Source organism: Bombyx mandarina, chromosome 01 (assembly GCF_030267445.1).
Source record: "Bombyx mandarina strain Sakado chromosome 01, ASM3026744v2".
NCBI classification, from domain to species: domain Eukaryota; kingdom Metazoa; phylum Arthropoda; class Insecta; order Lepidoptera; family Bombycidae; genus Bombyx; species Bombyx mandarina.
In genome coordinates this window covers 161,621-176,218 of record NC_143208.1, presented here as the reverse complement: position 1 = coordinate 176,218, position 14,598 = coordinate 161,621, and the positions used below count along the sequence as shown (strand labels likewise).

The window sequence follows — 14,598 nt, the reverse complement described above, 5'->3', positions numbered from 1 at the left end:
TCGCAAAAATAGGAAACGACTTGTCGTTGCCGAGTGTTGTGGCATCGATGCTCGGTGACGACGAGTCGTGGAAGGCGATGCTCGACTTCTGCGAGTGCACCATCTCGCAGAAGGAGGCGGCGGGGCGCGTGAGAGACGCACAGGCCCGCCGCCGTCGAGCGGGGGCCAGGGAGGCGGATTTCGCCCAAGCCCTGGCCCTCTAAGTGTTTCGGGTCTCCCTCACATGTCAGCTTAGGGACCGGTGAAGGGGGCCTAAGAAGACGACGTGCAAGCTGCTCTGCACGCGTTTTATGCAAGAGCATCCGGGTGATGGAAGGCCGGCCATCCTCGACCCACGCTGGTTCTGACCCAACGGGGTATTCCGTAGGATAGACCATTCTAACCGGTGCCATCTGGGCGGGCTTCGGATAGCCTGCCGACCGAGAGGACTGGTGGTCGTGGCGCCGACGACCGCCAGTCTGGCGTCCCGAGGGGGAGGGTGATGGGAGAGATGTGCTCCGCACTAAACGCTTCACCTTCCCCCCTTTGCCTTTTCATGAGTTCTGTCTCATGCGAGGTTTGGATGCTGGTTGTTGAGCGACAGGAGGTTTTAGTCGGTTCAACTCCGACATGCCCCGCCCTCCATCTCCAGTGGAGGGCGGAAGTCCGGCGATTTCCTCCTGACAAAAAAAAAAAAATAGAATATAGGACTTTTTGGCGGGAACGCGAGGTGTCAAGTTGTACGATTTGTTTTATTTTGTCTATTTAGTGTTTCTTCAGGTTTAAATGTGTACTAGCGGTGGTTTATTAACTGTTTAGTATCTGTGAAAGTGCACAAATGTTGGAAAATGAAACAAAGCAATTAGACGTAACTTCTCGGGGTCCTCCAAAAAGTCCACTGAAAAAATCTCAGTAAACGACCACGATTTTACTGAGATTATATTTCATCCCATATCATATCATCTCATTTCAATTCATCTAATTTCATTTCATGCCATACCATGTTTCATATTAAATTAATCAGCTTCATTTCATTTCATAATATCATATTATTTCATTAAAGAAATAATATAAAAGATTAGGCTGTATGGTGTGATACCTTCGCCTTCCCATTTGGAAAAATAAAACTACTACTAATAGAATATACTGGAATTTTTGGCGGGAACACAAGAAGCGAAGCTGTGTGAATTGTTTTAATTTGTTAATTTTGTGTTTCTTCAGGTATACAAACGTAATAATCTTGGCATATAATATTTGTCGTTTAGCACCTGTGAAAGGACACAAATGCGCAAAAGTGACACAAAACCACTTGATGTGGCTTCTCAGGCTCTTGCAAGAAATCCAGTGAAGTCTCATTAAATAACCACCAGTTAACTTAGCCTTTATTGCAACTCAATTGATATTAACCTCAAATATAAATTAACCTTCATCACAATTTGGTCCATATAATTTTTCACATAACAAAATATGTATTTAATAATGGGAGATTTTAATAAATTCAAATCTAGCAACAAAGGCATCACAGGAAGCCAAATGTCACCTTAAAGATAGTGAAGATTGTGAAAGAAAAGAAAAATCAGAAAAAAATTACTCCTTCAGAGATTGTACGACTCTTTTTCCATAACTCAATTGATTTCATAAATTATTACCAACTTATTCACACGATATTTTAATAATTTTCGAAATTAGGAACAAATGTAAACATTAAATAAATGTAAATTCTTTCATAGCTTCGGCTTAGATTATGTGCCACTCGTAGCGGTTGTTGTAATCTTGTTGTTATGGTTTTTGTAGAGAGCCGGCCGGAAGGCGCGGCCGGCACAAGCACCGCGCTGGTGCCCGACGACGAGGAGCAGCGGACCTGCTTCAGGCAGTGCGTCAGCTCCTGTCCCCCGCCGGTCCGCGCCATGTGTGCCTCCAACCGATTTGACAACTTACATGTGAGTACTTTGTTTTTTTTCCTACCTAAACTGATAACCTTGGGAGACTATTTCAGCGTAACCTTAACTAGTAGGTGATATATATATATAGCCTATGTTTATTGAACTTTCGTAAAAGATCTAAACGAAGAAAAGAGAAGAGAGTAGAATCAAGTATATATTTGTATATGTATTTTCCAAATAAAGCAACCAACTTGATTCTACTCCCGTTCTGATTGATTAGAATTGTGCTTAGATATAATATTAGGGAAGGTCTATGTTCAGCAGTGGGCAGATAAAGGCTGATGAAAAGAATAAAACTTTGTTTTTTTTTGTGTTTAGTCTTTGACAATGTAGAAATGAATAGACCGTGTAGGTTGCTCACTGCACCTGTTTACTTGACCATTACTTGATCAATCAAGTCAAGTCATTCAAATCAAGCAGTAATGTGTTTCGGTTTGTAGGGTAGGACAGCCGTTGTACTGAAAACAGTGAGACTTTAGAAGTCATATCTCAAGGTGGGTGGCGGCATTTACATTGTAGATGCCTATGGGCTCCAGTAATCACATAAAACCTGGTGGGCCGTGAGCTCCTGCACTCATTTGAGCAATAAATAAAATAAAAATACAAAGTCGTGTGTGCTCATCTCAATGGTCCTACATTTTATATTTTTTGTAGACATCCCTGAGGTTAGTAGATTTTCTTTGGAATAAGGTTATCATTACTTACAATTATAAGTTATTAATAATTTGGATGAATTTGAAAAATATTACTCATAAAATAAGTTTATGGTAAAAATTAGATACTACCTATACATAATTTTGCATAAATTTTATTAATACGATAACAACCCTAAATGAGCATTGCAATCTTATTTTTTTTATTTTCACGCGCCCGACCTCTCTAGAAATTAATGAGAAAGAGGCATTCAGAGAAATAAAGTATTATTTAGTCTTATTTTCTTAATTATGTATACTAACGGTAGGTTATTAATGGTTGAACATTTGTAAAAAATATACCTAGAACCCGCAGATTCACACTTGTTCCGTGTTTTATTTTCTGAAACTTTTCACTTTTTAATTTGTCACTCTTGTTGTCATATTATAAACTCTAACTTAAATCAAACTTTAACTATAAAATACAAATACATTAATATTTCGGTCGTACATCACACATACATTTGTAACTAATAAAAGAAAACTACCTCACGTGCCGTAGGTATTCGAGGTAATAATATTACCTAACTGTAAAATTCTCAGTGTCATAAAAGCTCATCTATTGATGTATTTTCATCAAAGCTTGAGTAAAATAAGAATGGACGGAAATAATATTAAAAATAAATATTTCCAAGTAGTTTCCGATCGAGTAATAGTCAAGACGCTGCACCGGGCCGCGCTCACTGCAGCAGCATACAGCAACGAACGGACCCAGCATTCACAACAACGAAACCGTTTACAAACAAACAGCTGACACCGTGACTGAAATTCATTTCTACGCTCAGCCACTTTCGATCATATTTCGTGTTTCGACATTAAAGGATAATGAAGAATTGAATGTCTTGTGTTTAAGCCAATAGTATAAAACTATAGTTCACACAACTTTCAGGTATCCATTTAGTTTAAAATTTGAGCAAGTTTCTATAAAATAAAATTTCTCAAAAAGTTTTTCAACTGCTACGTTGTCGTCGTTCTTTGTTGTAAATAACCGAAATATAAAACAAAGAGAGAAGTGTTTCGTCGCAGCAAGTAACGAGGTTAGCGACAAATATTTACAACTGCTGGACTCGCGCAAACAGAACCGGGATCGCAAACAAAACATTTTTCATTAAAAACCACTCGAGACCCGCCCTCGAACCCTCGGAAACCTTCCTTTCTTTTAAAATACTTTTTAATTGCACTTTATGTTCAGTGAATACTTATGTGCACGAAGATTACACACCGCTTACTCTATAATGAGGCTCGTGATTAGATTCTCACGGTACTTGGTTGAGTACATATTCTCCTCATGAATGTGCGGAATTCAGCCGATTGGCTATGTCCATCGCCCGGCCGTTGTGCATTGCTGCGTTAACTTATAAAGGAGCTCATTGCCAGCTAGCGTCTAAGAAAACAATTGAAGATTTTAGTTAATTATTCAATTGAAATAGAATCCACGTGTCTTCTAACAACTCAGAACACATTAATAAATCGATTCAACACAATGTGCTAAATTTAACAAACTAATTTTCACCTATAAAAATTGTCTTCGTTCATTCATTAGTCGTTTACTTCATTAACAGAACAACTCGAGAAATTTCAAAAACACATTTCGTAGCTATAAAACGTATCTCTCCGACAGGCGGAATGTTCTATAAGAGCTTTTAAATTTCCTTCGTTTTCCCTCTTTTCATTACAAGGTAATCTGTACCTCATGGGCGATTAAATTATTTTTTGGCTCTTAAAATATTGCTGTTGTGGCTGAGCTAAAACAAAATGTTTCAGCTGTTCGTTAATGTTTCACGGCTCTTGGTTTTTTAATTACATCAAATTACTGCTTATCGAGAAAGTTACTGTGAGCGCTTTTACGGTCCGTTTGATCCGAATGACTCTGAAAATTAAAGATATACAAGAATATGAAATTTCGGGAATGAATTATACGACAAAGGAAAGATCTAAGAAGGGTACCCTCCCTATCGCGCTCCTCGGCCTCACGGGCCACCATAATCAGGTCGTAAAACCTAGCCGTGGCCTCCCACGAGCTCTGATCTTCTAACATGCGGGCGATGATAGCCCGCAAGAAGAGGTCTCTCCCCAGCACCGCGACGAGAGCTCGTCGCGAGTGCTCCCAACGCGGGCACGCTTCGAGCGCGTGCTGAGCGTCATCGTCCGGATGCCCGCACTGGTGGCAACCTGGATGTGGCTCTCTCCTGCAGACCTTCCACAGATACCTCCCGAAACAGCCATGTCCCGAAAGGACTTGCGTAACCGGTGAAAGGAGAGCACGCCGTGTCGCTGATCCGACCCTGCCTCCAGTACGGGCACCAGGGCCTCGAGGCTGCGCCGGCGGTGGTCGAGGTTTGACCAAGTTCCTTCAGCAACCGCTTAGCGTACGCCACATGACGCGCAGCACGCTTCCACCGATTGACAGCCGACAGGCCGGGTGACTGTCCCCGACTCAAAGACTGTGTCCTACGCCTAAGAAGGGTACATAGCGAGTGAAATAGCTCAATACACCGACCGCCCGAATGTTGTTATTCAGAACTTTTATACATATATGCAAACTTATTCTGAAATTGTCATTAACGAAATTCAGACCTCTGTCACATATCTTGTGTTCTATGATAGCTACCATAAGTTTTACATATTCAAGTTTTATTGCTTAAAAATGCAGTGGCAGGATAATTCAGAGTGAATTTGAATTAGTTCAAACGAGACACAAAGAAAAATTTCATCATGATGAATATGGGAATTTTCATGTTTTTTCTAATCAAACAACGATATTTGAATAACAACTTTAAAAGCAATTCCCCTAGGTCAAAAATTCATATGAACAATGCAGATGAAACATAATCCTCAATCAACAAGCTAACAAACAATCCACGTCATTTGCAGTCAGTTGTTTGTATACTCGTAGCAGCTCCGATCGAACAGACTATTCACCGTCGGAGTTCGAACCGAAGTTTGCCTACATTTTAATAGGATTTGTTTGTTGAGCTGTCTTGAAGCGCATCGCTATTGAACTCTGATCTCTATACTCCGTTCAATAAATTACAAAACTAATTTATAAATCTCTCTCGTATCTTCTTTTTATTACAAAAAGGAAATGTTTTTTTGTTTGCGAAATACGAGTTCACGATCGTTAAAGAATCGTTTTGATGCTTTAAACAGTAATTGTAGGCACTTCAGTAAAGGTGCTTAGATTATATCATCCACAGGCGCCAGGTAACTAAAACCACTAGAGTTTCAACTAAGGGTCGTATTTCCTTTTTTTTTATTGCTTAGATGGGTGGACGGGTTCACAGCCCACCTGGTGTTAAGTGGTTTCTGGAGCCCATAGACATTTACAACGTAAATGCGCCACCCATCTCAGCATAGTTACAACGGCTGCCCCACCTTTCAAACCGAAACGCATTACTGCTTCACAGCAGAAATAGGCGGGGTGGTGGTAACTACCCGCGCGGACTCACAAGAGGTCCTACCACCAGTAATTACGCAAATTATAATTTTGCGTTTGGTTTGATTTATATTACACGATGTTATTCCTTCACCGTGGAAGTCGATCGCGATACGAATGTACCGGATGTCATATCTTTTAGGCCACGACGACTTTATATTATTATTATTATTTATTATTTTTACTTTATTATTTTATATTTATATTATATTATTTTAGATTTGTTTTTATTTTATTAATTGCGATATTACCCGATTCACGTGTCCGGGCTTCACTGGTAAGTTACAAAAACATTATCATGAAACACAGATACAATAGGCGCTTCATTTAACAAATATTAATATTTGTTGACATAAGCCAATGAACAGAACAATGTTGCTCGTTATCTCGCTTGAATACGACCACCTGCTAATGCTACCCCGTTCAGGTTTTGTTCAGGACTTGTACCGATAGAGCAGGACAGAACTCTCAGTTATACGAATGCCAATGAAGTTTTCATTAACATCTCACTTAAATTTTATTCAGAGCTTCGATTAGTTTGTAGTATAAAATTATATTTGAAAATGTTTTAAAGGGTTATGTTTTCAATAAAGTTTTGTTTTGCGTATTTTTAGTGCTAATTTTCATAAAAACAAGATGTTCACATAAATACTTAATTTCATTACGATTACTAGTTCTTCAGTAGTTTCTTTGAAATTATCAGCAAACTTTGCATTTAGAGATAAAATGAAAAAAAACTGTTACAAACAGTAAATAATAGGAAAATAACGCAATATCATATTGTTGGATTCTTCTTCTCAGTCGTGTCACTCTTGACAGAGTGGTCGTGATCGTCATGTAGTGTTGGAAGGGGCAGACTTGATGCGTCTCACGATGTCGCGCCATCTCTCCCTGCTCGAAGCCATTCTACTGCACTCATTTAAGGGACCTCCCACTGCAGTTTTAATTTGGTCGGTCCACCGCATTGGTGGCCTCCCGCGCGGTCTTGTACCATCAACGCTTCCCTGTACAACGAGGCGTTCTATGGACCGACCATCTCGTCGCGAAACGTGTCCGAAGAAATTCACCATTCGAGACTGTACTATACCAAATAGACGCTGCTTGATGCCGAGTTCCTGAAGTATCGAGACATTTGTACGAAAGTCGGTCCACGAAACTCCAAGCATTCTTCTCCAGCACCACATTTCCAGAGCGTCTATTTTCTTCCTTTCCACGTCTCGCACGGTCCACGTCTCATTGTTGGATAACTGATGCTAATATTTTGAATCACTTCGTGCACCCACAACGCTTATGTTTACATTAGCCTCTGGTTTCATCAGGACTATTTTGTGAGAATCCAAATTCTACTGAAGCTTAGCGCGTTATAATTTTATCATGGCTAGCACTTTAATAAAACCCCAGATTTATCGCGCCTTCATTTTGAAATACATTTCCAGAGATCAATCCCCGTTGGTGGTTCTCTAACCTAGAACCTTCACTCACTAAGCTATCTAATAACAGTACGATAAGCAAGCTGCACCACAATTTTCTAATTTTTGAAATGTTTAAATACTCGTATCAGTTGTTTCGTAACTGCAAAGATGCGGCGCAATAACCGCGAATAAGTTTTATGTTTGCGTCTGCTCCTTTCATTGCAAATACTTTTGTCATTTATTTTGTTTCTTTTGATTCATAATGTCTCAGGGTTCGTTGCTTTTACTTTAGAATAAAACTTCTTTGTACTAATACCATGACAAAAAGCTTGAAATCAAATAACGAAATAAATAGCACTTGTTAATAATAATATGTAGGTTACTGTAGAACTTAGCTTAACAGTCCAAAATTGCAGTTGACTCCGTCATAAGAATGAAAAAGTCAGCTCTGTCGGAGTGTAGTGCAGGAGAGGCAATCGAAACTTATATCTGAAGTGAGAACTCTCTGGGACGAATCTCCAAATGAAGCGATTAAATTTAGCTCAAGCAAAGTTTGTGGGTTCACTGTGTCACTTTATTCGGAACTTCTTGGTTTACGAATGGGCTCCAGTTCTTTCTTTGTTCTGTACTGTGTTTACCACGTGACATCTTATGAGGAACTATTCGACATAATTCCGTAATCATGCCAAGTTTATCTTCGAACGTGGTATATGTATGTAGAGTAATCAGCGGTGGCAAAAAGTTACGCCCCTGCCTTTGCTGACGTCTACAAGAGAAGCCTTGATGCGTAATTTTAAGGAAATTAAAATTCTAAATTTAACATTCACATGCATTTTTCACAATTTGATGTCATATCTTGGAAAAAAATTGTCAGTTTCTCCAAGGTTGTTGATTTATACGATATTTATATTACTAGAGGAATAAACATAGCCTAGCTTTGCCAACGGATCGAATGCGTTAAATAAGTAAAAAATAAAATTAAAACTATCTTAATAATTGATTGGAAAAATATGGTAACTTATTTTTTAATTGAAATTACTTTCTGTGTATAATATATTTTAAAATTGGAATTATCATTTTAGTATAAATTTGATACATACGTGTGACTACCGCGAATGCCCAGCTTACCGTCGAGTACTCGAGTGCTCGAGAGGCAGGGTACATGCCTCTAAAGCCTTATTTAAAATCTACTAAAAATTTAGATCCATACTAGACTTAGCAACGTAGCTAATGAAAACTGCATAATTTCTGTATATATAAATGAATGCAACATGCGCAGCATGCACTCACTATTGATATTCGGAAATAGTTCTAAATTAATTGATGCCTAGCTAACTGAATGAATTACAAATGTTTGCTGGTCAAACTGCTCTTATATAATAATATAAATCTCAAATAATTTATTTCATCTAGGAAAATTAACGGTGGTTAACTTTTAGCACACCTTTAAAGAAAAGGTCTGACTAAGCATTTGTGTCGAACTTTCTTGACTGTCGAAAGTTTTAATGATGACTTGGTTCCGTGCCGATGTGCAAATATCAGCTATTTCTCATGTCGCGATCGCTTCGCCGAATCCGTTCCTGCATTACAAAGAAAGTCTCAAATTCTCACCGTTAGATTCGAAACGATTATAAAAATTATGTAAAATTACTCACGTTTTTATTCTAGCTTTTATTATAGGTATACTATTTATTTATTATTATGACAGATAATTACAACATTTAACAATTTCTTCTTCAATATCCTTTTAAATTTCATTAAAGAAACACTCGAATTCCAATAAGTAATTTTATAAAAAATACACTTCAAGTCAACTCTGTGTATTCACAGGAGTTTTCAGGTATCGAAATGTGAAACTTAAAAAAACAGATATGACAACAACTGTCTCTTGTTCTTGTTTCTTTCTGTTTAGTTCTTGTTTCTTGTTTTCATGCCTGCCCGAAACGCGCATAGAGTGAACAACACAATTAAATCACAGAGAAATACATTCCCAGTTATGATAAGAGCCCCAATTTACTAAAGTTCGCAACACATGAGAACAAATATTTTGATACAAGGGGCGGGCTCGATGGCGAAGCACATTCGCCGCGCACCGTCACGTACATAACTAAACCACTCTGCACATTTCATTGTTACAAAAAATGGGGCTTCGGTTTTGCAGTAAATAAAAGAAACGAGACCATTTTCTTTTAAATGTAAACTGAAAGTAAAAAATTTAAGTAATATTGGATATGGGTAATGATTGGCCGTGCTCACTTATATCACGTCTGTGTTTGATTCCCTATGAGCTCGTTGCATTATGTGTTTCTTCGTTTACTCGTTGGACTATTTCATGAAGAATATCTAATAAATTAATCGAATAACATTAAATTAACACATAACACATAATAAACATTAAAAAACGCGAAATCAATCGTAAATGTTTCACATTAACCGCCCGGAATGCATGAAAATTACTAACCTTGAATATATTTATTGTTATTACGTCACATAGACTATTTATATCTTTTAAGCACTACATAATATTGTAAGTTTGCGAAGTTAGTAATTTTATCTCTGGCTCAATTGAATAGTTCACTGATTATAGAAGTAAAGTTTACGATAAGCCTCGTTCGTGTGGTATCGCAATGTTATTATTAGTTTCCGAACTTACTACGGCTTTGTTTGGCAATGCTTATCTTGGTATTTTGCGGATTAATTGTAGATGTATTTTTTTATTCAAAGAATAGTTGGAAGGGTTCAAACCACTATCATAAAGTAACGTTTCTTCCAGAAGTACGACAATTGAAATTGGTTTTTGTATTTACTGTCTATTCGAACCCAAGTTGTGCCCAATTTTCGCCGGAGTTCCAAAACAAACCAAAAATATTATAGTAAAAGTAACTTCTATTAAAATATTTTTTAAATTCATGACACGTTAGTAATATTAATTAAATTCATCAATCAATTAAATAAAACTAATTTCGTGCGACACCTCTGCTGTCCAATACATCTCTCTATTATTCGTCTGTACTTTACTAGTGTAGTAATACTACCAGTATTAGCACATTATTTACTGACTCTACTTCGCTAACACCCTTCATTCTAAGACATAAATAATGAATAAGTGTTAGATACTTATGTACTTCAAATAGTGAAGGAATAAGTAAAAGATAATGGACAAGATTGATCGTAAAACATTTTCGCACCCGTATCGGCGACCCTCATTACCCCAGAGGATTCTCACGAAGCAATCCACTCGATGAGCACTCGAGTCACTTTATTGCCACCAAGAGGTCAGAAAATCGCTTCTTAAAATGTTGTTTCGTTCAACAAGTGGCTCCTGAGAATATCATGCGCTATATATTCATGAATATGAAACCTTTTGGATGTCATTAAAAGTAAATTATTTAATTATAGTTATAATAATGAAAAATTACTACAAAGATAATGAAAATAGAATAATGAAATCAAAATAAGAAACGCGATTATATAAAACTAGTTTTAATTATGTCAACGACTTGCGAGAACCGTACAAAATACAATTTAAATTAACAAAGTGAGCCTCTATTTCAAATCCATTCGTATTACTATTTCTTATACACATAAAAAGCAAAAGAAACCGCAGGTCATTTAAAATAATATTAATTACTAAACATATATCTCTCTCTCTGAGTTACATTCCTCATGTCTGAGGATCGTGATCATCTCTTCCCATTATCCTTCTCTGGTTGATGTCTCGCCATCTTCCTCTATTCTCGGCAGTGTGTATGGCAACGTAGACTGTGGTATCCAGAGAGAGTATATACTACTACATACATATATTTTAATGTAAATCATTTTTTACAAAATGAAAACAACGAAATCTCAAAGCGTACGATAATTGGCAATGTGTACAGTTTAGACGGTAATTTAATTAGGGTTCAGTGTTTAGTGGGGCGGAACTGTCGCACACAGGTCGTCGGGGCGTAATTACCAACTCCAGTGACACGACGCTGTACGTACTCGTGTTAGACGTGATCAACAAAACATGACACGCTCTGCGCCCCGTAATCACTTTTAGATCTGATCCATTCCAACAAATACAAGTATATAATGTATTTATTACGGTAATTGAAAGAAATTGACTTTTCTTGGGTTTGGTTTTTTTTTGTTACAAATTCCTACGTGGATATGGATAATGGCGGGCGATCATACATCACAGCATAAAAAACGGGAGACCTATGCCCAGCAGTGGGTATCAAAGAGCTACAGGTAACATAACTTTCTTATTTCTAGCAAGACGGACAATGAACTAAATAAATGTTCAGTAATTGGGCCTCGGCACGGTGCGCGGCGACGTGCCGAGGGTTCTCGTGTGCACAATTACGCAGCAATTATGCCACATAACGCAAAATCTCGTAAATATCTTCAAATAGGTTAAAAGCCTATTTGTTCCTTCCTATACCCCTTACGCATGTTTACTTGGGGACATGATAATTAACCTCCGAGACAGTAAATTTTTATACATAATTTTAATCATTAAAAACGAATCTAAATGAATAATTTTATTGAGTTGAATTCAATAAGAAAACTGTACGAATTTAATAATTTTAATACAATGTTATGTCTGTTATAATAAAAAACATACTTGGATAGCATGGGGCTCTGGTAAAATAGCAACACCACCTCTCTCGGGTAAATTAATTTAATTAGGAACTAATTCCACGTCGTGTCGTGATAACATGTACAATATACTAATACTACCTCATCTATATTAAATCTTGTATCTAGAGGCATAGATATTATTATTAGGTAACTTAACTTACAAGCTTGTGAATGTTCGCATTTACCAAAGTTGCTTAATTACGTAGGTATAAGTCATGAAAAAGTTAACATTTCGCAATAACATACGTACGTAGGTGTAGGGCATCATTTGTAAGTTAAAAGTCTTATTGGTAAATTCTCTTCTGGGTAATATTATTATTTATTTATAAGTTAACGTAATATTTTATTAATAATATGTAATTATTGGTTTTTAATAAGGTTATAATATTATACAAAATTAAACTTTAGTATATGGAACTTCGAATATAATCATTTCATTAAATCACAAAAATCTAAAGAAATGGAAAATTTACACATTTCTAGTTCTCTAATGGAATAAGGTACAGAATGTTTAGAATATAATCGATAATATTTTTATATGATCAGCATTTTAATCGCATTTTTCTTTAATTATCTATTTAACTTGCCGCGGTGAACGGTGAACGGCGTGTATTAATTTGCAGTGTTATTATAAAGCTTTTTTCGTTGTAGGTGGAGATGTTGTACCAACGCTACTTTCTCCGCATGAACCAGACGAACATGACGCACCTGCTGGGGTTGCTGTTGACCGTCGCCGTCGGTCTCATGGTGGTGCAAGTTCGGACGCTACTCCTTGCTCAGAACTTCCTGGGAGAACTCATACCGTTCCCATTCGTATTGAGCAGTACGGAACCTAATCTGTGAGTTTCATCGGTGACATAATCGATTAGAGTTTAGCAGCAAACTAGAATGAGTCGATCAGTATTTATTGAGTTCCGTGGTGTTTGTTGTGCAGAGAGCCGCTGGAGTTCTTCACGCAGTACCCGCGCTCGGGCACGCTCAGCGACTCGCAGTCGTTCGACGACACCGACCCGTCCCACTACAAGCGGATCTACTACGAGAAGGAGCGGGTCGCGCACATCATCAACGTCATCGTGCTCGGACTCAGCGCTCTGGTCTTTGCCTGTGAGTCTATAATGTATTTCTTTGCGTTGTGGACGAACTGACGTAGCATCATGGTTCAATGATTACTGGACGTCGTAGATACGGGCGTGCTGACACTCACTTTGAGGCGTCGCGTTGATGTGTTCAGTAGTGCTGTAAGGAACACAAGCTGTAACATAAGCATGGCGACAATACCAATTGTCAAATGCCGTTTGCTGTTCGCAGCACATTGGTATACAGAGGGCTCGCAGGGCGCTGCACTCTTTGTTCGGGTAATCCCTTTACGACCCTCGCCGAAAGAAATAGGGTGGTGCTATTCTAGGCCACTACATCACATCACGATTATTCTATCACTAAAACACAAGGGGCTATTTTATGAAACTGTGCCTTTGGCCTAGCTTTGTTCTACTCCAGAAATATATTAACTAGAATGAGAGTTTGTATTCATGACGCAATATGCTCTGGCAGGCCTGCTGGCGTGTCTGAGCCGTCCCGCCATGAATGAGATCTACCTGCTCACCATCTCTTATGTGGTGCTCGTCGCATTCCTGCTCATTGAATTCTCATTTGCCGGAACTTCAGTACTGCGGTAAGTTTTGTTCACACCATGCTTCAAAATGTGCGTTTGTAACAAATAAAATTTATCATTTTATGCATGTGTGTGTATATCTATCTCACTAGTGTAAAAAAAATCGTGACGCAAATGAAAAAGACGTCTATCTTTCTACAACAAAGTAGAAAGTTGAGTTTACAACTTGTTCCTGCTAGAATAGCTTCTTAAAGAAACAGGTTGACAGTGAGTGGGGTCGTGCAAAACGAATGCACCACGCTATCGGACTCGGTCCCACGAGCCCACTACTGCCCCACCACTGCTCCTATACTGCTCCACTACTGTGCCACTACCACACACTAGACAGGCGAGGCGCGTCACGGCACACAGCTATTCTAGATTTCGTGACGTATGTACACGCATAACTTCAGAACGCCTGCAACAAATTGGATAATTATGTTTTTGTTGTTTTTTTTGTTGAAAAGGTTCTTATGAAAAAAAAAATTAAGAAAATTGCGTGGAAAATTAGAACATTAAGACAAACTAGCCAACTTATTAAATTTTCTAATGTAACCTTATGGCGTTTGACATAACATTGACAGAATGCGTGCTGCAAATATCAAATTTGTAAGAAAATTCAATAAAATCAATAATACATTTTAGTCCTCGAAGCGAAGCGAGGGCGGGTCGCTATATTGTATATAAAACAATAGTTACATTCGTATCTATTAATTATTTACTCATTAAATAAACAACTACATTCTAATGTTCTGTATCCTAGCTCAAATTCTAGCATATAAAACATAAACGGCCGTCTGGTGTAGTGGTAAGTGACATGGTCACTACACAAGGGGGTCGCGGGTTCGAATCCCGCTAA

The 14,598-nt window shown here is 38.0% G+C and overlaps 1 protein-coding gene across 3 annotated transcripts in view; it reads left to right on the top strand.

The window, feature by feature from the left end:
- The window catches only part of LOC114247436 (adenylate cyclase type 6), a 181,225-nt gene that overhangs the window by 123,067 nt on the left and 43,560 nt on the right, over nucleotides 1-14,598 (top strand). For all 3 annotated transcript variants that reach the window (XM_089739824.1, XM_089739891.1, XM_089739792.1), the window contains exons 6-9: nucleotides 1,774-1,919; nucleotides 12,740-12,927; nucleotides 13,023-13,192; nucleotides 13,640-13,760. In XM_089739824.1, the coding sequence (XP_089595950.1) occupies nucleotides 1,774-1,919; nucleotides 12,740-12,927; nucleotides 13,023-13,192; nucleotides 13,640-13,760 (625 nt within the window). The remainder of the gene's footprint in view (nucleotides 1-1,773; nucleotides 1,920-12,739; nucleotides 12,928-13,022; nucleotides 13,193-13,639; nucleotides 13,761-14,598) is intronic.